General features: G+C 49.8%; 1 protein-coding gene across 1 annotated transcript; it reads right to left on the bottom strand.

Annotated features, from left to right (window-relative positions):
- Positions 1-26,609, bottom strand: LOC308275596 (asialoglycoprotein receptor 1-like; the record flags this gene model as incomplete). The annotated part of the gene is made up of 8 exons (XM_080713957.1): positions 1-157; positions 290-396; positions 23,024-23,169; positions 23,253-23,339; positions 23,557-23,628; positions 25,166-25,261; positions 25,474-25,590; positions 26,549-26,609. The coding sequence occupies 8 exons, from the start codon at positions 26,607-26,609 to the stop codon at positions 1-3; spliced, it is 843 nt and encodes a 280-aa protein (XP_080570083.1).
- Positions 26,610-27,842: the final 1,233 nt, after the last annotated feature.

Raw genomic sequence — 27,842 nt, 5'->3', positions numbered from 1 at the left:
TTAGCTGGTCTTGCCCAGCTCTGTCTCGCAGACCCAGTGGTAGGGCCTCTGGCAGACATCATCGTTCCAGCGACCATCACTGGTGAAGTGGGCACAGTCCTCGCCTCCGCCCAGCCCGTGCCCATACCAGTCATCCGGCTGGCCTGGTCTCCAGTGCCTGTGGACAGGACAGGAGACAGCGTGTGTCCTGGGAGGTGGGACTCTCAGCCGGAGCCCAGGAGCCCCTCCTGCCCTGGGGCCACAGGCTGGGAAGCAAGATGATCACAGACATGGGGGGGCACAGACTCACGTGAAGCCTGTGTCATAGTCAGTCCCGTCCACCCATTTCCAGGGCCCGTTGTGGTCTGTTAGGCCCATCCAGGTGAACATGTAATTTATGTGCCCCTCAATAAAGTTCTGGGAGAGAAGAGCAGCCTCAGTTACCTCTGGCTTACAGCAGCCAGCCTCCCCAGAGAGGCTGCCGGCCTCACCTGCTCCTCCCTGGAGTTGACGACCACCAGGTGGGCATTCTGCAGCTGGCAATCTTGGTCAGCCTCGGGCCAGGGCTTCTCAGAGTTGGAGAACCAGTAGCAGCTGCCCCCGTGCTTCACCCAGTTAATGGGGCAGCAGGTCTTCTCGGAGCCTGAGCCGAGAGAAAGGGTGAGCGCTGGCCGGTGCCTGGGGGCTAAGGCGAGCCAGCCGGCCAGCGCCCTTCTCACCATTGCCCTTGAGGCCAGCCAGCTGGCATGTCAGGAACCTCAGGTCCTTTGTCAGCATCTGGACTTGCTTAAGCACTTCGGACTTACCTGGGACACAGGCCGGGGGCAGGCTCAGGCACGCAACCTGAGCCCAGACACCACCCGGCCTGGGCCCCTTGGTGCACACGCGCAAGTCGTGCCCAGGTAAGGGAATGCCAGCTGACCTGCTTTGAATTTCTCCTCCTGGTTCTGCAGGCTGCTCTCCAGAGAATGCACCTTCTGGCTCAAGCTGCCGGCTGGGAAGCAAGGAGGCCGACTCAGCGCCCGGGGCTGCGCCTCCCAGGCCTGCCCACACTCCCAGAGCCCGGGGTCACTCACCTTCCAGCAGTTTCTGCTTGTGATCCTCCGCCTGCGCCTTCAGAGATGTTATTGTTTCTTGCAAGCTTTGGCCTGGAGAACAAGGGACACGAGCTCAGGCGTCGGCCCCTCTGGTCCCCAGCCCCAGCCGGCCCCTGCCTGGGCTCAGCCTACCGTGGGAAGCCAGAACGTGGAGTTCAGCTCCGGCCTCAGAGGTGAAGTTGCTCAAAGTCCTTTTCAGGGCAACCAGGTCCCACTGTAGCTTGGAAGCTGATGGAGGAGGATGGATGATCAGAACTAAGGTGTGTTGGGTCCTCTGTTCACCACCATCGAGCAGGGAACTTTATTATTATTATTATTATTATTATTATTATTATTATTATTATTATAGTGGTACTGTGGTTCCTGGAAACCCCTCTACCTCTGGGGTAAATTTCCAGATCTATTTTTATACTTTTCTAATTTGTTTTTTTTTTTTTTTTTTTTTTGGTGGTACTGGGGTTCCTGGAAGCCCTTCTACCTCCGGGCTACACTCCCAGACCTATTTTATATTTTTGAAACAGGGTCTCTTGCGCCAGCACGGCTGGCTTCGAACCTGCGCGATCCTCCTGTCTCCGCCTCCCAAGCGCGGGGATTACAAGCGTGCGCCACCACGCCCGGCTATACTTTTCTAATTTGGAAACGGGTCTCTTAAGCCAGCGCGGCTGGCTTTGAACCTGCGCGATCCTCCTGTCTCTGCCTCCCAAGCTCAGGGATTACAAGCGTGCGCCACCACGCCCAGCCTATTATTATTATTATTAATTTTTTTTTTTTTGGTGGTACTGGGGTTTCTGGAAGCCCTTCTACCTCTCGGCTACACTCCCAGACCTATTTTTACATTTTTATTTGGAAACAGGGTCTCCTAAGCCAGCGTGCGTGGCTGGCTTCGAACCCGCGCGATCCTCCTGTCTCTGCCTCCCAAGCGCGGGGATTACAAGCGTGTGCCACCACGCCCGGCATTATTATTATTTTTTTTATCATACTGGTGATTGAACCAGGGACTCCTACCTCGAGCCACAACTCCAGCCTTATATTTTACTTTTATTTTCTGAGTACTGGGGATGGAACCCAGGGGCATCCACCTCCGAGCAACACCCCCAGCTCTATTTTTAATTCTTTATTTTGAAACAGGTTCTCACTAAGTTGCAAAGGGCCTCACTAAGTAGCTGAGGCTGGCTACCAACCTGTGATCCTCCTGTCTCAGCCTCCCAAGTACTAGGATGGCAAGAGTTCCTCACCATACCCGGTTCTATTTTTTTTTTTTTTAAACGGAGTCTCGCTAAGTTGCAGAGCCTGGCCTGTGATCCTTCTGCCTAGCCTCCAAAGTGTTAGGATTACAGCCTTGTGCCACCGTGGCCAGCTTGCACGGGCACTTTACATAAAGCAGGTCTCACAGCCACCTGCTGGGGCAGACACTGTGTCATCCAGGGAGGAGCCCAAGGCTCAGGAGGCTAAGTGACTCAGCCAGGAGACCCAGCCAGCTCCCCTCCCCACCATGGCTTTTGCTGGCCCCACCAGTGCCCCCACATGTTCTCATCAGCCACCCCATAATGTCCCAAGCCACTCCAGGTGCTCATCTTTGTCCTACTGTGGTTCTCGGCATCATCCCCATTCCCGCCCTCTCCCTGCACCCCCACGATGTCTCTCTCCCCTGCCCACTCTCGGGGCACCCACTTTGGGCTCCAAACACGCAGATGACCACCAGCAGCAGGAGGCCGAGGCCCAGGGAGAACAGGACATGGCGGGGTCTGGAGTAGATCTTCCACAGGGCGGCCAAGGGAGGAGGCGCTGGAAGACAAGGGGGTGTCAGAGGAGAGACGTCGGCCCAGGTCATGCCAGGGACGGGAAGCGAGGGCCCCAGGACCTGTCTGGGGATGAAGGCTGGCGCTGGTACTTTGGGGGAAAAGCAAGAGGAAGAGTGTGGGCAGGGTGCCAGGCTTTGACCGCTCGTGAGCACCCCGGTCCTCAGGACTCGGGCCTCTTGTGTGCCTGGAGACCATGTGTCCACCCCAGGAACTGGGCAAGTATAAGCACACGCAGACAGGTGGTCGGTGAGGTCTTATCAGAGCTGGGCACGAGGACCCAGAGCTGGGGGCAGCCAGCCCTTCGCAGCTTCACCAATCTGCTGATCAGATGTGCAAATAAGTGAGTTACCTTCCGAGCTGCACCCCCAGCCAGACCTATTTTTTATTCTTTATTTGGAAACCGGGTCTCACTGAGTTGCAGAGGGCCTCACTAAGTAGCCGAGGCTGTCCACGAACCGCGATCCTCCGGTCTCAGCCTCCCAAATGTTGGGATTACAAGCATGCGCCACCACACTCAGTTTCCACACTGTCTTTCTGAGGATCTTCTGTTCCCTTCACCATGGGCCCTCGGAGTAGGGGACTCAACACTGCACACGGTAAAGACACAGGAATCCAGACAGACATAGTAAGAGGCAGTTTAGAGGCCAGGCGTGGTGGCGCACGCTTATAATCCCAGCATCCTGGAGGCTGAGACCGGCGGTTCGCGGACAGCCTCAGCTACTTAGTGAGGCCCTCTGCAACTTAATGAGACCCTGTTTCAAAATAAAGAATAAAAAATAGGGCAGGGTGTGTAGCTCGGAGATCAAACGCCCCTGGGTTCCATCTTCAGTCCCGGAAAAAAAAAAAAAAGTGACAGTTTAGAGCTAGGTGTGGTGGTACACACCTGTAATCCCAATTCTTGGGAGGCTGAGACAGGAGGATTGCAGCTTCTCGGCCAGCCTCAGCAACTTAGCAAGACCCTGTTTCAAGATTTAAAATAAGGCTGAGAGTATAGCACAGAGGTAGATGCCCCTGGGTTCAATCCCCAGTACCAAAAAAAAAAAAAAGTTTAGGGAGAGTTTCTCCTTCCCTCTTACCTGCTGTAAGCCCCGGGTTTTTCTCCTCAGTCCCCAAGTGCTGGAGTTTTTCAAACTTCATTGTCATGCTTGGAACAACACAGCTTCTGAGGCTGCTGCCACTGAGGTTGAGAGGTGAGGGTGCAGGCTGGGCAGGAGCAGGAGCCCGGGAGGAGGCCGAGAGCAGAGCAGAGTCTCAGTAAGACATGAGGTTCCAGTTGAGAATGAGCCCCGGCTTAGGGTCTGGGTTACAACTAAGCCTAGGAGCGGGGGCAGCTTTGGGCTCCAGTCCAAGGCTGAGCTGAGTTTGGGATTAACACCGGAGATGAATTTGGAGATGAATCTATTGCTGTAACTGGGTCTAAAACTGGACAGGCCGGGCGTGGTGGCGCACGCTTGTAATCCCCGCGCTTGGGAGGCTGAGCCAGGAGGATCGCACGGGTTCAAAGCCAGCCTCAGCTACTTAGTGAGGCTCTCAGCAACCAAGTGAGACCCTGTTTCCAAATAAAGTATAAAAAAGGTCTGGGAGTATAGCCCGGAGGTAGAAAGCCTCTGGGTTCCACCCCCAGAACCACAAAAAAAAAAAACAAAAAAAAAAACAAAAAAAAAACAAAAAAAAAAAACTGGGCAGGCCGTGGGGTGGGGTCACATGCCCGCCTTGGCATCACAACTCATGTTGGAGCTGTGGGTACAAGTGGACCACAACCTGGCACTGAAACTGGCAGTGGAATGGTTGAAGTTCAGCGATGGGGCCAGGCTAGCATTAATCAAGTTGAAACTGGGCATGGTGGTGCACACCTGCAATTCCAGGATTTAGGAGGCTGACAGAGGAGGGTCACAGGTTCAAGGCCAGCCTCAGCAATTTAGGGAGATCTTCGGGAATTTAATGTTTCTAAATAAGTAAAAAGGGCTGGGGGCATAGCTCCGAGAAAGGATTCCCCTGGATTCACCCCCAGTGCCACCAACAACCATACTGAAGAGTTGAACCTGGAGTTGAAGCTGGGCTGTGGGGTTCAGTGTAGGACCTGAGGTTAAATTTGGGGTGCGGACTAAAACTTGGATTGGGGCTGAAAATCAGGCTGGACGTGGGCCAGCAATGGGAATTATGGCAGCATAATTCAATCTAAAATCCAGGGAACAAATATAATCTCAAATTTCCTCTTGGTAATTAAAGCCAGGCGTGGTGGCTCACGCTTGTAATCCCTGTGCTTGGGAGGCAGAGACAGGAGGATAGAGGAGGTTTGAAACCAGCCGCGCTGGCTTAAGAGACTCTGTTTCCTAATAAAAATATAAAAATAGGTCTGGGAGTGTAGCCCAGAGGTAGAAGGGTTTCCAGGAACCCCAGGACCACCACCAAAAAAAAAAAAAAAAAACCACCCACATTGCCATTTATTCCCACCCAGGGCCCAAAGCCCCTCTCCTCCTGCCCCCTCCAGCTCAGCCCTGTCCCCCTGGTCTCTCACCTGTGCCAAGCTGGAACCTGTGACTTGTGGCTTTGTTTTGCAGCAGTGGCCAGAGGTGGCAGTTCCTCAGGGTTTTGAGGACTAAATCCTGGAGAGCCGGGGTGGGAGGGACCGAAGGAGGGGCCACACGGGGCTGTGGAGTTGTGCTGAGGTTGTGCCCGGGAGCCCAGGAGTCTGCAACTAGGAACGTCTACATCCTCAGCTTTGTACAGCAAATAATGCTAATAATAATAATAATAAATGACGACGGGAATGCAGGCTGGGATGGGCGGGCCCAGGCCCAGAGCCGGCTTTGACCTTCTCCTCACTGGGCTATATTCACACCCTTTCCTCTTTCGGCTCACCCTTCTTATAGTGAGACGCCCCGAATCCACCACACACCCATCTCGAGAAGAAGCCACCGAAGTGTGGCAAGCAAAGACCTCATAGATTTTATTTTCCATTAAAATTTTTTTTTTCACTGTACTGGGGATAGAACTCAGCGGCATTCCACCTCCGAGCTCTACCCCCAGTCCTATTTTTTATTCTTTATTTTGAAACAGGGTCTGACCAAGTTGCAAAGGGCCTCACTAAGTAGCTGAGGCTGTCTGTGAACCATGATCCTCCTGACTCAGCGTCCTAAATGCTGGGAAATCAAGCGTGCGCCACCACGCCCGGCTTGCTTGCTTCTTCTTTTTTTTCTTTCTTTCTTTTTGGTGGTACTGGGGTTCCTGGAAGCCCTTCTACCTCCGGGCTACACTCCCAGATCTATTTTTATATTTTTCTTTGGAAACAGGGTCTCTTAAGCCAGCCCGCATGGCTGGCTTCGAACCTGCGCGATCCTCCTGTCTTTGCCTACCAAGCGCGGGGATTACAAGTGTGTGCCACCATGCTCGGCTGCTTGCTTCTTTTAAAACTTGATATCGAGCCGGGTGTGGTGATGCACTCTTGTAATCCCCGAGCTTGGGAGGTGGAGACAGGAGGATCGCGCAGGTTCAAAGCCAGCCATGTGGGCTGGCTTAAGAGACCCTGTTTCCAAATTAGAAAAGTATAAAAATAGGTCTGGGAGTGTAGCCCAGAGGTAGAAGGGTTTCCAGGAACCCCAGTACCACCAAAATCAAACAAACAACAACAAAAACAAAAATACAAAAAAAACCCCTTGATATCGTATCAAACATTTTTGCACATCAACTCACAAAATGTCCTCTGTGTTTCTGTATCTTGTCTCATCCACGTAGTTATGATGGCTGTACCATCTGTTCACGAAGATTCCCCTGTTGGGAACATGTACATTGTTTTTAGTTCAGTATTGTTTTCTGGTTTTGCTTTTGTTAGTTGATAGTTTGATTAGTTGATATTGCAGGCTGGTGTGAGGGTTCGGATCTGCAGTGTCCCCAAAAGGCCCATGTGTTAGGGACTTAGTCCCCAGCTTGGCACCAGTGGGAGGTGGTGGAACCTTTAAGAGGTGGGGCTGCTGGGTGTGGTGGCTCACGCTTGTAATCCCTGTGCTTCGGAGGCTGAGACAGGAGGATCGCACAGGTTCGAAACCAGCCTCAGCTACTTAGTGAGGCTCTCAGCAACTTAGTGAGACCCTGTTTCCAAATAAAGTATAAAATAGGTCTGGGAGTACAGCCCGGAGGTAGAAAAGCCCCTGGGTTCCACCCCCAGTATCACCAAAAAAAAAAAAAAAAAGAGGTGGGGCCTATGCCAGGCATGATAGCAAATGCCTACAATCCCAGCTCTTGGGAGGCTAAGACAGGAGGATTGCCAAGTTCAAGGCCAGCCTTAGCAACTTAGCAAGACCTTCCACAACTCAGGAAGATTCTGTTTTAAAATAAAAAATGATATAGAGTTGGGGGTATAGCTCAGAGGTACAATGCCCCTGGGTTCAATTCCCAGCACCAAAAAAAGGAGGAGGTTGGGCCTAATGGGAGATCTTCTGGCCATTGGGGACAGCCCCTCAAATGGGATGTGGGACTCCAGCCCCTTCCTCCTTCTCTTTCGCTTCTGAGCCACAGGGTGAGGGGTTCGCTGTGTCCACACACGTGCCAGGATGTGCCGCCTTGTCGTGGGCCCAAAGCAGTGGGGCCCATGATCATGGACTGAAGCATCTAAAACTGGGAGCCCAAATCAACCTTTTCTTTTCCCAAATTGACCATCTCAAGTATTTGTTATAGTGGCAAAAGCTGACTAATACGTTTCGGGTTTAGTAAGCTAATGACAAGACTGAATTTGGGGGGGTTTGAGCTATTTATTAGGGAGCAACACCTGCAAAAGGATGGGGCAAAGCCAGCCTGGTGGCACACGCTTGGGAGGCTGAGACAGGAGGGTCACAGGTTTGCAGCCAGCCTCAGCGACTTGGTGAGGCCCTCCTCAACTTAGACCTTGTTTCAAAATAAAGAATAAGAGCTGGGCGTGGTGGTGCATGCTTGTAATCCCAGCATTTGGGAGACTGAGACAGGAGGATCGCGCAGGTTCTAAGCCATCCTCAGCTACTTAGTGAGGCCCTTTGCAACTCAGTGAGACTCTGTTTCAAAATAAAGAATAAAAACTAGGGCTGGAGGTGTAGCTCAGAGGTAGACTGCCCCTGGGTTCCATCATCCCCAGTATTGCAAAAATAAATAAATAAATAAAAATAAAAATCCGGTGTTGTGGCTCACGCTTGTAATCCCAGCATTTGGGAGACTGAGGATTGCGGTTCACAGACAGCCTCAACTACTTAGCAAGGCCCTTCATAACTCAGTGAGACCCAGTTTCAAAAAATAAAAAGAAAACTCAGTGAGACCCAGTTTCAAAAATAAAAGAATTTTTAAAAAAAGGCCAGGGGGTATAGCTCAGTGGTTGAATGCCCCTGGGTTCCATCCCCAGACCCACCAAAAAAAAAAAAAAAAGAAAAAAAAGAAAAAAGAAAAAAGCCGGGCGTGGTGGCACACGCTTGTAATCCCCGCACTTGGGAAGCAGAGACAGAAGGATCGCGCAGGTTCAAAGCCAGCTGCGCTGGCTTAAGAGACCCTGTTTCAAAATAAAAATATATAAAAAATTAGGTGTCTGGGAGTGTAGCCCGGAGGTAGAAGGGTTTCCAGGAACCCCAGTACCACCAAAAATAAAAATAAAAAATAAAAAGACTAAAAAATAGGACCAGGGGTGTAGCTCAGAGGTAGCATGCCCCTGGGTTCCATTCCCAGTAGCACAATAAATAAACAAATAAATAAACAAAATAAATAAATATATTTTAAAAGACTAAAAATAAGGCTGGGTGTGTAGCTTGGAGGTACAGTGTTCCTGGGTTCCACCCCCAGTACCACAAAAAAAGAAAGAAAGAAAAGGGACCTCATAAAAATCAGGAGAGACCAAGGGGGGAGGGGCTGAGGGGGGAGGGGCAGTGTGGGGGAGAAACAGGCCGGGTGATGTTGGTGAGTCTCACTAGGGTGTCTAATCACAGTGTATTGATACGTTTGCGAGTGCTTCATAATCCTGGGGATTTAACTCAGGGCACTCTACTTCTGAGCCCCTTCTATGTTTTATTTATTTATTTTGCTGTACTGGGGACTAAACCCAGGGGCATACTACCTCTGAGTTACACCCCCCCCAGTCCTATGTTTTTTTTTTTATTCTTTATTTTGAAACAGAGTCTCACGAAGTTGCAGAGGGCCTCACTAAGTAGCTGAGGCTGTCCTCAAACCTGTGATCCTTCTGTCTCAGCCTCCCAAGTACTGGACTTACAAATGTGTGCCTCCATACCCAGCTATTACGTGCATTCTTGATGAGAAGAAACAAGATCCCAAATAAACAACCTAGAATAAGGTTGTCAGGCATAGGGTTCGTTTGTTTGCAGTGTTGGACATTGACCCGAGGGTCATTCTACCTCTGATCTACATTCCCAGCCCTATTTTATTTGGAAACAGGGTCTCACTAGGTTTGGAAACAGGGTCTCACTAGGTTGCAGAGGCCTCACTAAGTAGCTGAGGCTGGCCTGGAGCCTGCGATCCTCCTGTCTCTGCCTCCCAAGTACTGGGACTACGAGCGTGGGCCACCAAGACCTACTCGGATATGGTTTTACTCCCATCAGAGGGCAGCCGTCAGAGGGTTGGAGCAGAGGGATGACGTGACGCTGACTCTGTGTAACTGGAGCTGCTGTTGTGTTGTGAAGCTCATGAAAAGGGGCAAGTAGAGAACGAGGATCCAGGCCTGGAGCGTGTGGCGCTGAGGTGAGAGGCCCCGGCGGCCGTGCGCTCGGATGTGGGGAGGATCGCTCCAATGGGAGTCAGAGTGAGAGGAGTTTGCTGAGAAACTACAGGAGGGTTCCACCAAAACAACAACAACAACAACAACAACAACAACAACAACAACAGCCGGCGTGGTGGTGCACGCTTGTAATCCCCGCGCTTGGGAGGCGGAGACAGGAGGATCGCGCAGGTTCAAAGCCAGCCGCGCTGGCTTAAGAGACCCTGTTTACAAATAAAAATATAAAAATGGATCTGGGAGTGTAGCCCAGAGGTAGAAGGGTTTCCAGGAACCCCAATACCACCAAAATAAATAAATTAATTAATTAATTAAAATAAAACAAGTTTTCTTTTAGTCCCCAAAAGAAGTTCTGAGCATATTTCCCATAAATTGCTGACTCCCTAAGAAAACAAAACAGCTATTTCTGTCTCTAACTTCTGCAATGCTGCTGCCTAAAGATAGCTCCTGACTTTCTGGGAAGATGAGAAGCATGTGGAAGAAAGTGCTGACTGGCCAGCGTGGGGATGCTGATGGAGACTTGTTGGTGCTGGTGATGGCGTGGGGTTTCCCTTGGCACACCTGTTAGAGTTTTTGTTTGGCAAGCCTGTCTTGCCAACGCCTGGCTCCCGTACAACCTCTTTGCAAGCAACCTTCTTTTCTTTCCTACCTGCTCTGCCTCTGTGACTGCTTCCACCAAGACAATCACGGTTTCCGGGGATTCAATCCCCAGTGTAAAAAAAAAAAAAAAAAAAAAGAATTCTGACCTTCAGAGGCACCTGGGGATTGAACCCGGGCATTCTACCTCTGAACAACACCTCCAGCTCTATTTTTAAAAATTCTTTATTTTGAAAAACAGGGTCTCAAAAAGGGGCTCAGAAGTAGAATGCACTGAATTCAATCTCCACTATTATGACACATACACAAATGTATTGATACAGTGTAATTAGACACGCTAGTGAGACTCACCAAACATCACTTGGTCTGTTTCTCTCCCCACACTGCCCCTTCCCTTCCCCCTCCTCAGCCCCTCCCTCCTTGCTGGTTGCTCCTAATTTTCCCTTTTCTTTCCCTTTTTTTCTTTTTCTTTTTTCTTTTTTTTTTTTTTTTTGGTGGTATTGGGGGTGGAACCCAGGGGCACTGTACACCGAGCTACACACCCAGCCTTATATTTTAGTCTTTTAAAATTTTTTTATTTATTTATTTTTTTCTTTTTTTGTGGTACTGGGGTTTCTGGGGTTCCTGGAAACCCTTCCAACTCTGGGCTACACTCCCAGACCTATTTTATATTTTTATTGGGAAACAGGGTCTCTTAAGCCAGCGAGGCTGGCTTCGAACCACCGCAATCCTCCTGTCTCCGCCTCCCGAGCGCGGGGATTACAAGTGTGTGCCACCACGCCCGGCCTTAATTTTTATTTATTTATTCATTTATTTTTTGTGCTACTGGAGATGGAAACCAGGGGCATTCGACCTCCGAGCTACACCCCCTGCCCTATTTTTTATTTTTTACTCTTGAAATAGGGTCTCACTGAGTTGCAGGGGGCCTAAGTAGTAGCTGAGGCTGTCCGTGAATCACGATCCTCCAGTCTCAGCCTCCCGAATGCTGGGATTACAAGCGCGCGCCACCACGCCCGGCCCCCAAGACCTTTATAATTTTTATTTCGAAACAGGGTCTCACTAAGTTGTTGAGAGTCTCACTGTGTTGCTGAGGCTGTCCTCAAACCTGCGATCCTGCTGTCTCAGCCTCCCAAGTACTGGGATTACAGCTGTACATCACTGTGCCTGGTGATTTTACTTTTAACACCCAGCACCAGTGTCTCTTTATCAGAAAACGACCCTCATACATCATGTGGACACACAGAGGGCAGAAGCAGAAGTATCTCAGGACCAACCACAGGCAACCACTAAACAAAGACTGTATGAACGGGGCGTGGTGGCGCACACCTGTAATCCCAGTACTTAGGAGGCTGAGACAGGAGGATCGCAGGTTTCCAGACAGCCTCGGCTATGTAGTATGACTCTCAGTAACCTACTGAAACCCTGTGTCAAAAAAATAAATAAATAAAAATAGGGCTGGGAGTATAGCTCAGAGGTAGAATGCCCCTGTATTCAACTCCTACTACCAAAAAGAAAAAAGAAACCACAGGACCAGATGGATGCCAAGGCATAAATACCCCAGCTCCCTGGCTCCTACTGTGATCACATGGTCTCCATCGCTCCCCTAAAGTCCCACTACCCCGCAACGAGCCCTGCAATGGCCTGCACACTCTGCAGTCCGCTCCTACCGCCCCCTCGCCTCACTGACCTCCTTCCTTTCCTCAAACTGCTTCCCCATTCCCGCACCCACATTTCCGAGGAGCACTTTCTAATGACTCACTGGCCCAAGGGTCCTGGTGCCTCGCGGGATCTGTTCCTCAAGAACTCAGGAAGGTGGTGCACACGCGCTGCCCCAGCCCTGGCTCTTCTGGCCTCCTCGCCCAGCTTCCACAGCAAGGGAGAGAAAAACTCAAAGCACCTGGCGCTGCTATGGCGATCAATGCACTCTTCTCAGCAGGCGTCCAGCCCCGGCCTTGCAAGAGAGAGGCCCAGCAGCAGCTCAGAGAACCCTCTAGAACCCTCGGCTCCGCAGCTGAGTCTCACAGTTCCTGTCCCTTGCGGCTCAGGTGGCGGCTGTGCACCGCAGCCCCGGCCTCTCAGGCCTGACGTGGAGGCTCTCAAGCTCTCTAGCAACCCGGCGCTGCTGGCCACGAAGCACGGCCTGGTCCATGGATGCCCGGGGAAGGTGTCAGCCTGCGGATTCTCCTGTCAAAGCGGAGATGAGCCAGGGCGCGGTGGCGCACACCTACCAGTCCAGCGCCTCAGGAGGTGAGGCCGAAGGTTGGCAAGTTCCAGGGCAGCCCAAGCAACTTACTGAGACCCCGTCTTAGAATAAAATTTGAAACGGACAGGAGCTGGGTGTGGTGGCGCGTGCCTGTAATCCCAATACTTGGGAGGCCGAGACAGGAGGATCGCAGGTCCAAGGACAGCTTTAGGAACTTAGTGAGGCCCTGTTTCAAAATAATAATAATAAAAAAACAGAGGACTAGGAAGTATAAAATCCCTGGGACTGAGATGTCACTCAATGGTAAAGCACTTGCGTACATGTGTAAGATCCCGGGCTCAATCCTCACTACAAGAAGAAAGGAAGAGAAAGAGGATGAATGAAAGAAATGAATTCGTCTTTTTATAATTACCACAAAACTCCTTGAAGACATGGCCACAGCCTCCCTGAAAACCTTTTTTTTTTTTTTTTTTTTTTTTTTTTTTGTGGCCCTCAGCATGGAACTCAGTGGTATTCTACCTCTGAGCTATACTTTCAGCCCTATTTTTTTTTTTTTTGAAAGAGGGTCTTGCTAAGCTGCCGAGGGCCTTGCTAAATTGCTGAGGCTGGGCTTGAACCTCCACTCCTCCTCTTTCCGCCTCCCAAGTACTGGGATTACAGGGGTGCATCACCATGCCCAGCTCCAAAGTCTCTTTTAGCCCCACTCAAGGAACAGTGAACAATATCTCAGGTTCGCTGCTATCTGGCCTGGCAGGGAGATGCCTGTCTTACCCCTTGCAGATGATGTCTCTGCAAATGGTTCCCTTGGAAACCCCTCCCCCCGCCCCTGCCTGGTGATCCTGTGAGGAAGCAGGGGCTGAATCCCTGGCAGCGACTAAGAGTGCCCTTGGAGTGATCTCCCGGAGGCTGCTCCTCCTCCACCTTAGTAAACCCTGCCTGGCTGCACCCAGAAACCTGTCAGTTTTATTTTATTTGTGGTACTGGGGGTGGAACCCAGAGGCTTTCTACCTCCGGGCTATACTCCCAGACCTGTTTTCTATTTTATTTGGAAACAGGGTCTCACTAAGTTGCTGAGAGCCTCACTAAGTAGCTGAGGCTGACATCGAACCTGCGCGATCCTCCTGTCTCAGCCTCCCAAGCGCGGGGATTACAAGCGTGCGCCACCACGCCCAGCTAACCTGTCAGTTTTAAAAATATGGGCCCCACCAACAATCTTTTCAGTTTTGGGAATTCAGCCAAATTCCTATTTTTAAAAAAAAATGTCACTCTTCTCAGTTCCTTGATTGGCTTGCCAAGAATTTTGTATTAATGCTAGTTTTTGAGGGGATGGGTTTCCATTAAGAGGATGAAAAGACAAGCATACAGACTTGGAGAAAATACTTGCGCACCGCAAGTCCAACAGTAAAACACACACACACTCTTCAGTCAGGCATGGTGGAGCGCACCCGTAATCTCAGTACTCAAGAGGCTGAAGCAGGAGGATCACAGGTTTGAGGCTAGCCTCGATAACTTATTAAGATCCTCAGCAGCCGGGCGTGGTGGCGCAGGCTTGTAATCCCAGCCCTTGGGAGGCTGAGACAGGAGATCGCACAGGTTCAAAGCCAGCCTCAGCTACTTAGTGAGCCTCTCAGCAACTTATTGAGACCCTGTTTCCAAATAAAAATATAAAAGGGTCTGGGAGTATAGCCCGGAGGTAGAAAGCCTCTGGGTTCCATACCCAGTACCACCACACACACACACACAAAAAGATCTTCAGCAACTTAGTAAGATCCTGTTTCAAAAAATAAAATAGAGGGGACTTCCGGGAAGATGGCGACCGAGAAAAGCGGGGCTTAAGAGTCTCGCTAACAACCAATCTCCATTACCACAAAAAGAGCGCCTTTCATAGCCAGAAAACACCATCACCAGAAAAACAAAAAAAAACCACCAGGCTCCAGAGAGAAAGCGGACTGAGAACAGAGCTCAGGGCCACAGAGGAGACACACGCGCCCGAGGACGCGGCAGCAGCGCCATACTGCTGGCGGCAGCGGCGAACTCAACGGACGGCTACAGCAAGCCAGGAGAGCCGCTGCGGAACAGCCAGGCGGGATCTTTCGGCGCAGACAGCACTTAAAGCTCCCAGTGGCTGAGCTCAGCACACGCTGCAGGGATTCAGAGTGGAAATCAAAACCAGAGAAGAAAAAATACGCCAGCCTCATGGCCGAGGGCGTGGCAGAGACGCCATATTGCCACCGGCGGCGGCAGCAGCAGTGAATTCACCGAGTCCAGTACAGCTACATTTGCGTACTCAAGAACAGTGAGTCAAATTGCGGGCCACAGAGGAGAAATCGCAGTATTGGGCCTCCTGGGACTTGACCCAGTGAGGGAGTGGTGGTGGCAGAGATATCACACCATAGGAGAACGTGCAACCTGGCACCCCCCATAGTTTAAAGCAGCCTCTATAGACTCCCTGGGTCGGAGACTCTGTGATACAACCCAGTAAAGGAGTAGTGGGGTCTGAGATAATACAGACTCGAGATCCAGAGCACCTTAAGTGAAGCCATAGTGACCCAAGGGAAGAACCCAGAGAAGGCACAAACCTCCGAAATCATGGGAAAGAGGAATAACACTGGAGCAATGAATGTGCACAACCCCACAACATCAGAACCTGATAAAACAGAAAATCAGAGATTTCTAGAAGATCAAATCAGGAAAATAACTGTAGAAATAATAGAGGTGTTTCGAAAAGAACTCAGAGAGAGCCAAAAAGAGATAAAGGATGCAATTAATGAAGTAAAGGCCTCAATTCAAAGCACAAACAACCGATTAGACCACATGGGGAACAGAATCTCGCTCTTAGAAGATGAGCAATCCAAAAATGAATGCATAGTTTCTAATCTAGAAAAAAATATCCAAAAGCAGGAATCTGACATTGAAGAAATATGGGCCCATCTTAAGAGAGCTAACCTAAGAATAATTGGAATAGAGGAGGGAAAAGAAAGTGATACCAAAGGGATCAACAATCTCTTCAAGGAAGTAATAGCAGAAAATTTTCCAAATATAGAGCAAGAGGTTGATACACAGATCCAGGAAACTTATAGAACTCCCTTTAGACAGGATCCGAGAAGAGGATCCCCACGCCATATAATTGTCAAAATGACCAATGTGGAAGCCAAGCAGAGAATCTTAAAGGCAACAAAAACAAAGGGCCAAGTGACATTCAGAGGCAAACCAATTAGAATCACTCCAGACTTCCCAAACCAAGTCATGAGAGCCAGAAGGGCTTGGAGTAACATATTCCAAACTCTGAAAGAAAACAACTTCCAGCCAAAAATTTCCTATCCAGCAAAACTTTCTATCAAATTAGATGGAGAAATAAGAAGCTTCCATGACAAACAGAAACTGAAGGAATTTATGTCTTCAAAACCAGCGCTAGAGAAAATACTCAAAGAGATTAACTACAAAGAAGAAATAGGTAACACTCACCAGAACCAGAGAAACAAGAGTTTCCATCCAACAGACAACTAAGATTGGTTATCTGTGGAGATTCATTATTTATGTTAGTCTTTTACCTATCTCTAAGTTGTATTGTTTGCCTTTATTGTTGTTAATCTTTAGGATTTCTAGCTGGAATATTAATATACCTTCAGATATAGCATTTGGAAATATTTTATCCAATTCTATTAGTAACTTTTAACTCTGTTTACATTGTCTTTGGATATACAATATTTTCTTTTATTTTTTAGGGAGTTTGTATATTCTTCTGTTGCCTGTGCCATTGAAATCATATCCAAGAAATCACTGCCAATTTCAATGTTGTGAGGTTTTATGACCCAGATTTTCTCCTAAAAGTTTATAGTCTTAAGATTTATATTTAGGTCTTTTATCTATTTTGAGTTAATACTTGTATATGGGATTAGGTAAAGGTCCAATTTTATTCTTTTCCATGTAATTATTATTTTTCAACAATATTTAGTTAAAAGATTATTATTTCCACCACCAAATGTTCATGGAAACCTTGTCAAAAATAACTTGACAATATAGGGAAGAATTTAGCTCGAGGCTTGTATTTAACTCCAATGGTCTATATATCTGCCTTTAGAACAGTACTACACTGTTTCAATTATTGTAGCTTTATATGGTTTGAAATCAGAAAATATATATCTGCTAGCTTTGTTCTTTTTCAAGATCGTTTTGGGTATCTAGAATTCATATTCCATATTAGGATAGATTTTTTTTCTGAAAAATAAATATATAAATATATGATAGTTTCACCTAAAAAAAACAGAAAAAATATGCTCTAGTAAGAAAGAAAGCAAAAATAAATATTGAAATGCTATCTTTAAATCATCAAACGCTTGGTATCAGACAAATGAAACAGTTATGTGAGATTATCATTTTTAATTTTGGATAAATTGCTATAATACTAGATGTCAACCACTAAGCCATGCATGGGAAGGAGGGATGGGGAGAGAATGGGGTAGGGATCGGGTGGGGGCTGACTGGGCGATGTGTGCATGTATGTCTACAAAAGTTTGTATCCCACTATGATGTATGAATACAGTGCACCAATAAAATAAAATTAAAAAAATAAAATAAAGTAAAAAAAAAATAAATAAATAAAATAGAGCTGGGGATGTAGCTTGGAGGTAGGATGCTCCTGGGTGCAACTCCCAGTACCTCAAACAAACAATCTCATTTAGAAAATGGAAAAAGGGCCGGGCGTGGTGGCACACGCACGCTCGTCATCCCCGCACTCGGGAGGCTGAGACAGGAGGATCGCGGTTCGCGGACAGCCTCAGCTGCTTAGTGAGGCCCTCTGCAACTCAGTGAGACCCGGTGTCAAAATAAAGAATAAAAATAGGGCAGGGGGTGTAGCTCGGAGGTCGAATACCCCTGGGTTCCATCCCCAGACCGGCAAAAAAAAAAAAAAAGAAAGAAAGAAAGAAAAGAAAAAGAAAAAGAAAAAGAAAATGGAAAAAGGGCCGGGTGTGGTGGCACATACTTGTAATCCCAGCATTTGGGAGGCGGAGACAGGAGGATTGCTGCAACTCAGAGTGAGACCCTGTTTCAAAATAAATAATAAAAAATAGGGCTGGGGGTGTATCTTGGAGGTAGAATACCTCTGGATTCCATTCCCAGTACCAAAAAAAAAAAAAAAGTAGAATATCTCTACTTTTGGGTTCAATCCACAAAAAAAGAGTGAAGGGAAGGAAGGAGAGAAAAAAAGGAAAAAGGGCTGGGGATATAGCTTTGAGGTGGAGTGCTTAGCATGTGGGAGGCCTTGGGTTCAATTCCCAGCACCACAAACACACACACACACACACACACACACACACACACACACACACAAATGCATAAATGATTCGTTATCAGAGAAATGCATGTTAAAACCACAGTCACACTATGCACCTATCAGACTAGCTAACCTTTTTAAAAATGATAACAAAATGCAGGTAAGAAGTAAACTGTAATCGCAGTGCTCAGGAGGCTGAAGCAGGAGGACCACAGGGTCCCTGCCAGCCTTCACAGTGCGAAGCCCTCCACAACTTAGTGAAGCCCTGTTTCAAAATAAAAACGAAAATCTAACTGGGGGTATAGCTCAGAGATAGGATGTCCCTGCGTTCAATCCCTATTACCATGGTAATAATAATAGTGATGTATGAATACTGGCTTATTGTAACAAACCTAATTTGACTGTACCACACCAACAGAGGATAGGAAAAAGGAAATGAAGAATACAATAAAAATTACAATAAGCCGGACATGGTGGCTCACGCTTATAATCCCAGTATTTGGGAGGCTGAGACAGGAGGATGGCAGATTCAAAGCCAGTCTCAAAAACATAGTACGGCTCTCAGCAACCTACTGAGACCCTGTTTCCAAATAAAAAAATAAAATAAAATCAGTCTGGGGGCATAGCTTGGAGGTAGAATGCCTCCAGGTTCAATCCCTAGTATCAAAAAATAAAATGGCAATAAATACAATTTTTTGTTCTTTTTTTTTTTCTTTTTTCCAGTACTAGGGATTGAATCCAGGGGCATTCTACCTCCAAGCTACACCCCAGCCCTATTTTTTATCCTTTATTTTGAAACAGGGTCTCACTAAGTTGTGGAGGGCCTTACTAAGTAGCTGAGGCTGACTGTAAACCTGCGATCCTCCTGTCCAGACTTCCAAGTACTAGAATTACAAGTGTGAGCTGCGTCACCATGCCCGACTAAAACTGCTTCTAAAAGATGAACAAATTGTGGGATCCTACAGCTTGCAACAATAATAAAAACAAAGGTGGTTTGCATGGAAGTTATTTTACTGCAACAACCTATCAAAGAGAAACCTTAATAATTACCAAAAGGGAGAGATTTTTAAGGTCACCGTTTCTTATAAGTAATACAGCTAAATTTAAATTATGTATAAAAATAATAATAATAAAAAATAGGGCCAGCAGTGGTCGCACACACCTGTAATCTAAGTACTTGGGTGGCTGAGACAGAGGATCACAGGTTCAAGGACAGCCTCAGCAACCTGGCGAGACTCTCGACAACTTATCGAGACCCTGTTTCCAAACTAAAAGAGGGATGAGGGCATAGCTCAGAGGTAGAATGCCCCCGAGTTCAATCCCCAATACCAAATAATAATAATGATAACAATAATAGGGGCCTAGCTATTTGTAAGCGAAGAAACATTTGCTCATGTTATCACGATCCAAAGGGCAAATTATCTGTAAAATAATGAAATATATCAAAGCATAAGATATAGCTAAACCTGGGCTCAGAGAAAAATGCACAGCCCAAGTTTTCTTTTTTTTCTGCTACACCCCAAGTCCTTTATTTTTTATTTTGAAATAGGGACTCACTAAATTGTAAAGGCCTCAAACCTGCCATCCTCCTGTCTCAGCTTCCCAAGAGCTGCTATTACAGGCGCGCATCACCATGCCCTGACCACGCTCCAGTTCTAAATGACGAGGCCACACACAGTTTCAAGTATTTATTTCTTCTTTTCCTACTCCATCGAGGAGGATGAAAGTTATAATAATGAACTGTGGGCAGAGGTGAGATCCCAGAGTCCTGGGGGTTAAACCACCCTTTTTCTATCTTGCCTTGATCCTCCCCCAAGCCCCAGACTTTCCTCTTTGAAGTCTCCTGTGAGGAAGCGCGTGGGGCCGGCTGCAGGCTCCTAGCCCCCGACACTCTTACGCGTCTCACACACCCAGCGATTCATCTGCTGGCAGAAATTGTCGTTCCAGCGGCCTTTCCCCAAGACCTCAGCGCAGTCTTCGCTTCCGCCCACCTCGTGGCCCTGCCAGTTGTCTGGCTCAGAGAAATCCCAGTTCCTAAGAAGACAGGACAAAGCTCACACTCTGGTTCGGCCACATCCCTGCAACCCTTTCCCCCAGCCCAGAAAAGCACAGCGCTGGAGGGGCTGAGGGCAGAAGGTGCAGCCCAGGGAGCGGCCAGTGGGGATTTGGCCCCTGAGGGACCTGAGGGAGTGCGTGGCGCCCAAGGCCAGGTGCCTGTCCCCAGGCCCAGCGAATGAGCAGACAGAGGGAGGCCGCTTACTTGTAGCCGTGATTGTAGTCTGTTCCATCCACCCATTTCCAGGAGCCATCCATGTCGGTGAGACCTATCCAGGTGTGGAAGGGGCTCGTGTGTTGGGTAATGAAATCCTGGAAAAGCAGGGCATGAGAGCTGCTAGCGCCTTGTACCTTTTTCCTTTGTCCACGCAGGAATGCAAGACCCTCCGAGCCTCCCCCGGCCCATCTGGCCCGGCCCAAGCCTTGGTTCCCAGGACGACTGCTTCCTTGATTTTTCCTCAGTAGCTGTTGCTGCTGTTTCTGGAATATTCACTGAGCTAGACTTTGGCTAAACGCAGTACAGGATTATCTGATTTAATCCTCAAAGCCCTCTAAAGGGTCAACAAGCATATGAAGGAAGATTCAATATCATTAGTAATCGGGAAAATGCAAACCAAAACAATACCGAGATTGCATCTAACTCAGGTTAGAATGGCGATTAACAAGAATACAAACAATAAAAGCCGGGCGTGGTGGCGCACGCTTGTAATCCTAGCATTCGGGAGGCTGAGACAGGAGGATCGCGGTTCTCGGCCAGCCTCAGCTACTTAGTGAGGCCCTTTGCAACTCAGAGAGACCCTGTTTCGAAATAAAGAATAAAAACTAGGGCTAAGAGTGTTGCTCGGAGGTAGAATACTGGGTTCCATCCCCAGTGCTACAAAAAAATAAAATAAAAAACAAGAAACAAAGCGGACTTCGGAATAATGAGGAGACCAGTAGAAAAATGGAAGAGACTGGGGGGAGGGAGGTGAGGAGGAAAAAAAAAATGAGGTTTAAGGAAAGGAAAGTTCAAATATGACCATATATGAAGGTATCACTACCCATCTCACTAACAGTATGGGGAGGGAGGGGAAAGACAGAAATACACAGTGTGCATGTATCAGTGTATCAGACAAGAAGATCACAGGTTCCAGGCCAGCCGCAGCAATTCAGGGAAGCCTTTGGCAACTTAGTGAGACTCTGTTTCAAAATAAAAAATACAAGGCTGAGACAGAAGGATTCCACAGGTTCAAAGCCAGCCTCAGCTACTTAGTAAGACCCTGTTTCCAAATAAAATAGAAAATAGGTCTGGGAGTATAGCCCGGAGGTAGAAAGCCTCTGGGTTCCACACCCAGTACCACCAAAAAAATTAAAAAATTAAAAGAAAATAAAAAATACATAGGACTGGGGGGTGTAGCTCAGAGGTAGCCGGGTGTGGTGACGCACACTTGTAATCCCAGCATTCAGGAGACTGAGACTGGAGAATCGTGGTTTGTGGCCAGCCTCACCTACTTAGTGAGGCAGGCTCTTTGCAACTCAGTGAGACCCTGTTTCAAAATAAAGAATAAAAAATAGGGCAGGGGCGTACCTCAGAGGTAGAATGCCCCTGGGTTCCATCCCCAGACCCGCAAAAAGAAAAGAAAACATACACACACACACACACACACACACACACACACACGGTATAAGAAAATTTTTAAATGGCTGGACATATTACAGGCACATGCCTGTAATCCCAGTATTTGGGAGGCTGAGATGAGAGATAGCAGGTTTGAGGCAAGCTTCAGCAATTTAGCAAGATCCTCCTTCAAAATAAAAATGAATAAATAAAAAAGGTCTGGGGATATATAGCTCAGAGGTAGAATGGCCCTTGGGTTCAATCCCTGGTACCAAAAAGATTTTTTTTAAATAAAAAATTGGGAGCCATATTATTCACACTTTCTTTTTTTTTTTTTTTTTCTGCAGGTCCGGGGGTGGAACCCAAGAGGATTTGACCTCCGAGCAGCACCTCCTGCCCTATTTTTTATTCTTTATTTTGAAACCGGGTCTCATTAAGTTGCAGAGGGCCTCACTAAGTAGCTGAGGCTGTCCGCGAACCGCGATCCTCCGGTCTCAGCCTCCCAAATGCTGGGATGACAAGCGTGCGCCACCACACCCGACTTATTATTCACACTTTCTAAGGTAGTTGTTAGAGGGCAGAGGGCCAATCCAGTATCTAATTTGTGACTACCATCCTGCTTCCGTCCCTGGCCGGGATCCCGCCCATGCCCACCGTAGGGACTACCCAGCCCAGCCCTGGCCTGTCTTCTGCCCACAGCCTCTAACTCGTGGAATCCCCACTCCTGCTGCTCCCACCAACCCCAGAGCCCACTAAGGCTTTCGCCTGCCTCCAGCACTCCTGCTTTTCTGCGGAGCGGTCACTTCCTGAGCTCTGCCAGGCCCTGAGCTTCTGAGTTTGTGTCCACTGCTCCAAGCCCCGTCATGACCTGGCTCCACAGGTCCTGCGGCCTGGGCTTGGGTGGAAGTGTCTCCAAGCTCGCAGGGAGCCTCAGGGCTCACCACCCTGGCTGGCACTCCGCTCCCAGCCAGCTCCCCTCTCCTGGCTCCTGGGTTTCATCCCCCGTAATGCAAAAAAAAAAAGAAAAAAAAAAGGGCTGGAGGGATATAGCTGAGAGGTAAGGCCCACTTGGATTCAATCCCCAGCACCAAAAATTAAGGAGAGAAAAAGACAGATAGACAGACACCCAGACACCAGTCAGGCATAGTGGCATACTCCTGTAATCCCAGGATTTGGGAGGCGGAAACAAGAGGATAACAAGTCCAAGAACAGTCTCAGCAAGTATGAGACTCTCATCAACCTAGCGAGACCCTGTTTCCAAAAAAAAGTAAAATAGGGCTGGGGGTGTAGCTCAGAGGTAGAATGCCCCTGAGTTTCATCCCCATTGCTGAGAGAGAGAGAGAGAGAGAGAGAGAGAGAGAGAAGACGGAGGAGGAGGAGGAGGAGGAGGAGGAGGAGGAGGAGGAGGAGGAGGAGGAGGAGGAGGAGAAGGAAGGAAGAAAGAAAAAGAAAGAAAGAAAGAAAGAAAGAAAGAAAGAAAAGAGAGAGGAAAGAAAGAAAGAAAGAAAGAAAGAAAGAAGGGAGGGAGGGAGGGAGGGAGGGAGGAGAAGGGAGAAGAAGAAGAGGGGGAGGGAGGAGGAGGAGGGAGGGGAGGGAAGGGGAAGAGGCCCGCCAGTGGACAGTGGAGCCTGGTGGACCTGCATGCTTGGCCTCCCCCTGCCTCTGGGCATGGGCCTCACCTGCTCCTCCCTGGAGTTGATGACCACCAGGTGGGCGTTTTCCAGCCGGCAGTACTTGTCGGCCTCGGGCCAGGTCTTGCCCGCATGAGAGAACCAGTAGCAGCTGCCCTTGTGCTCCACCCAGCTGACAGGGCAGCATTCTGTGCCTAAGGGGACAGAGGGCACAGGGACGTGAGACCTGCCCGAGGGGACAGACTCCTGGGACCAGAGGCTCCCCGTCCATCCTCACCGTTGCTGTGGAAGAACGCCATCTGACAGGCCAGGGCGCGCAGATCCCCCGGGAAGTGCTTCAAGTGAAGGAGCAAGGAGGTGTGATCTAGGGACAGACAGACGGACAGCGATGCAGTAGACATGGGCGTCCCTGCCTGCCGGGACTGGGCGCAGGACGTCAGCTGCTGGCCGAGGAAGTGCACACACATCACACACCATACGCACGCCACACACACACCTGCAAGCACACCTCACACACGCCACCTGCTCCAGCCACCACACGCACGCACGGACTTGCACACACGGCCCGGGAGGCCTCTGACCTGCTTGCAAGTCCTGCTTCTGTTTCTCCAGCTTAGCTCCCAGGCTCGTCACCTTGTCGCCCACGCTGCTTCCTACAAGGACGGAGCCTGAGTGGTTGCACCTGTTCTGTCTCCAGAACGCGCCTCCAGCCTCACACTTCCAGGGCACCAGTTGGGAACCGTCACCTGGTCCCAGGATGTTGCCTGGTTGCTACCTGGCCTCCCCCCAACCCCGCCCTGGCTCCCCACACCACCAGACTCGGCCACTGTGCCGTTTTTGTTGTTGTTGTTTGTTTTTTGTTTTGTTTTGTTTTTGCGGTCCTGGGGATGGAACCCAGGGGCATTCTACCTCTGAGCTACACACCCAGCCCAGTTTTATATTCTTTATCTTGAAACAGGGTCTCACTGAATTGCAAAGGGCCTAAGTAGCTGAGGCTGTCTGCGAACCGCCATCCTCCTGTCTCAGCCTCCCAAATACTAGGATTACAAGCATGTACCACCACGCCGGGGTGTGCCAATTTTTTTTGTTTTGTTTTGTTTCTCAATAATGGGGATTGAACCCAGGGGCATTCTACCTCCCAGCTATACTCCCAACCCTATTTTTTAATCCTTTATTTGGAAACAGTGTCTCACTAAGTTGTGGAGGGCCTCACTAAGTAGCTGAGTCTGGCCGCGAACCGCGATCCTCCTGTCTCAGCCTCCCAAGTACTGGGATTACAAGCGTGCGCCACCACAATTGGCTCACTGTGCCATTTAAATATCTTCACTGAGCCAAACATGGTGGCGCACGCCTGTAATCCCAGTACTTGGGAGGCTGAGACAGGAGGAGCGCAGGTTCGAGGCCAGCTTCCGCGACCTAGCAAGACTCTGTCTCAAAATACAAAAATAAGCCAGGCGTGGTAGTACACGCTTGTAATCCCAGCATTTGGGAGTCTGAGAAAGGAGGATCGCGGTTCCAGGACAGCCTCAGCTACTTAGTGAAGCTCTTTGCAACTCAGTGAGACCCTGTTTCAAAAATAAAGAATAATAATTAAAAAAAAACTGGGGTTGTGGGTGTAGCTTGGAGGTAGAATGTTCCTGTGTTCCATCCCCAGTACCACACACCAAAAAAATAAAATAAAATAAAATAAAATAAAATAAAATAGGGTGGGGGTATAGCTTGGCGGTAGAGCCCTCCCAGGATCTACTTGGAGGTAGATGCTAACTTCAATCCCCAGTATCAAAATAATTAATCATAATCATAATAATAAAATATTAACGATCCCTTCACTGGGTCCCTGTGTTCTCACAATTGAGCCCACTCAGTGGCTTGCGCCCAAACTGCTCTTGGACCCCATTACCACTGCCCCCCAGTTAGCTCCTGCCACACTAAAATTGTCCACAGCCCCCAAAATATGCAGTGGTCTTCCTCAGCTCCTGTCTGTCCTGGCTTCTCTCTGCCTGGCACTAACCCCTTCTCTTCACCCGCCCAATTCATCCTCGGGACCCTCAGGTCAGAGACCAGCCTCCCCCAAAGCATCACCCAGCTTCTCTGCAGGGTTATCTACCTGGCCTGAATCTGCACAGCCCCAACCACGCCCTTGCTGCAGCTCAGCGCGGACGCACCAGCACCAACCCTGCACCCACTCACCAAGGGAGCCCAGAGCCCGCACCTCCGTCAGCGTCCCCGACGAGAAATTGCTGAAGGTTTCCTTCAGGCTCAGCAACTCTGCCTGCAGCCGTGTGCCTTGTCGGGAGACGGGGGACAAGATGTGGTGTGGGGCTGTGTCCCTCATCACTGTCCACGTGACTGTCCCCCTCCCCACCCATCAACACCACCTTTGTCCCTTCACGTCCCCATCAAATGCGTCCAGCGCCCACGCCACCTCCCGGCACCGATGCCGACGCTTCCCAGCACTCAGCCACCCGGCCCATCCCTGCTGGCCCCGGGACTCTCACTTTGAGACCCGATCACACAGATGGCCACCAGCATCACGACATTGAAGCTCAGGACCAGCAGATTGAGACGGAGCCCGGAGCAGAGGCGCTGCGGAAGAGGCTGGGGAGGAGGCAGCCCTGTGAGAAAGGGGGTGTCAGGGGCCAGGCACCCGGGGATGTGAGTTGGGGAGCAGGACACAGTGGCACCCGGGGCCACAGAAGTCTGAGGAGGCACAGGCGGGGGAGGAGCAGGTGTGGGACTGTGGGGAATTCCAGCCCTAACCTTGGAACCCTGCACATGCATGCACACACACACACTTACATGTACAAGCACAGACAGGGGCACACAGCACGCATGCACATGATTCATGATATTCATATCAGCTGTGTGCAAAGCCCAGCTCTTGAACCTGGGGGCCAGGAGCCACAGAAGGGCCGGGGGGACCCACCTGGCCTTTACTAGGTGCGCACCCTAAGAAAGGAGGCGTAAGGGTGGTAAGCCCCTCTGCACACCCACAGCAGTGGCCTGCGGATCACTCTCGCCCTCTGCTCTGCCCTCCTATAACCCCTGGCCCTTCTGACTGGGGTCCCTAGAGGCTGGGTCCTGGGGTCTTCTTAAAATTAATACCTGTGTTCCTCATACAAGTCCAAACCCAGAACAATTCTTCCTCTCCCCAGAGATCACTCCCCAAGGAGCCCTGCCAGACCCACCCACTCTCCCCATCTCCCCACTCACAGCCTCCTCCCCAATTCCCTCTGCTTCTGTCCCCCCAGAAACTCATGTTCCCCTGTAAACACTCTCCCCTTAGCCCTCAGTCACCCCGCGGTAACCCTCCAGCCCCTCCATCAATCTGACCCTGACCACCCCACACACACACATGCCTCGTCTGCCTCGGGTGGGAGGGGAGGGAGGAAGTCATCGGGGTCTTCTGCAAGCAGAGGTGTGGGAGGCTCATACCTAGAGGGACTTGGTCCCCGCTCACCGAGACCTCAGAGAGACAGGGTGCACGTGCAGCCCTGGAAACTGGATACTTGCCTGTCCAAAATGGATTTTCTGCTGTGGAATTCTGCCCTTGAGTGCCTGGCCCCTCGCTGCCGCTCAGCTGCTGGTCATTTTCCTCAGAGTCCAGCTGCTGCATGTCTTGGAAGTCCTCCATGAGGGGCCCAGGGCTGGAGCCAGAGTTGGGATGGAGGTGAGGGTGCTCCTAGGGAGAGGCTGGCGCTGGTGCAAAAATGCAAGGTCCTGTGGAGGCTGATGGTGGAGGAGAAGAAGAGCCTGGATAGGTCAAGGTGATGGCTCGGGTTGGGTCTGAGGTTGGAGATGAATTAGGGGCAAAGATTAGAAATACCGCACGGTCCTTTCCCTTCTTAGGAGATGGCTTGCCTTCCCTCCATAAACTAAACCACCCACGCCCTCCCATCCAGCCCCCGCTGTCCCTGAACCAGGGTCTCCTTGATCCCAAACATCACCAATCCCACCTGCTCCTCCCCACCTTGGTCACCTGTTAAAGTTAAGGGGAGCTAACTCTGGCTCCTTCCAGCAGCCCAAGGAGAAAGAGGGGTTGACGCTGGGAGAACTGGGGCAGCCGGTGTCAGATGAGAGGGGAGAGGGGCTGGTCCAGGCGAGGACCCAGAGCCCTGTAGGTCTATCTGAGTGTCCAAGTGATTCCCTAACCTGGCACCTCCTCCCCTGGGACTTTGGACAGTAAATAGAAGTCGCTGGAACTCAGGCGGTGGGTGGTGGGGGCTGGGACACAACCGTCTCTAGACGCATCCCCAGGGAGAGGGCTCTCCTGCCTTTGCTCCTCTGCACTCACAGCCTAGTCTCCTCAGTCCTTCTTGCCCAGCTTGGGAGGAGCACCAGGCCTGGAGAAGCTGGGATGCTATTTGCAGTTTCCTCTCTGTCTTTTCCCTTTCTACTTCCTTCCTCTGAATTTCCCAGAATTCTACAAATACCTCTGACCGGGATCAGAGGTTCTGACTCTCTGCTGTTGCCCAGTCTGGGCCTGTGACCCTCGCATCTGAGGCCCAGGCCGCAATTGCCTGCACACTGGACCCCGGGCCGCCCCAGCTGGCCCCGCTCGTGCACTCACTCTCCTAAGGAGCAAAGCTCTTCCAGAGGTAGAAGCCACAGATGGAGGAGGAAGGACCGCCACAGAAAGCGGCTCTCCTTGTGACAGGAGAACAAGCACCTTCCGCGGCCCAGGCACTGTGCCAGCCCCAGAACACTGACATTTGTCCTCAAACCCAGCCAGAGGTGAGCTCTCCACAGGTGTTTGCTCACTAACCCTCACAACACAACAAACCCCTATGAGGTAAGCGGGAGTTATTCCCATCTCACAGGGAAGAAATGGGGCCTCAAAGAGACTAAGTGACTTGCTCCAGGTGTT

This window comes from Muscardinus avellanarius (assembly GCF_963383645.1).
Source record: "Muscardinus avellanarius genome assembly, chromosome: 16".
NCBI lineage: Eukaryota > Metazoa > Chordata > Mammalia > Rodentia > Gliridae > Muscardinus > Muscardinus avellanarius.
This window is presented reverse-complemented; position numbering and strand designations above follow the sequence as displayed.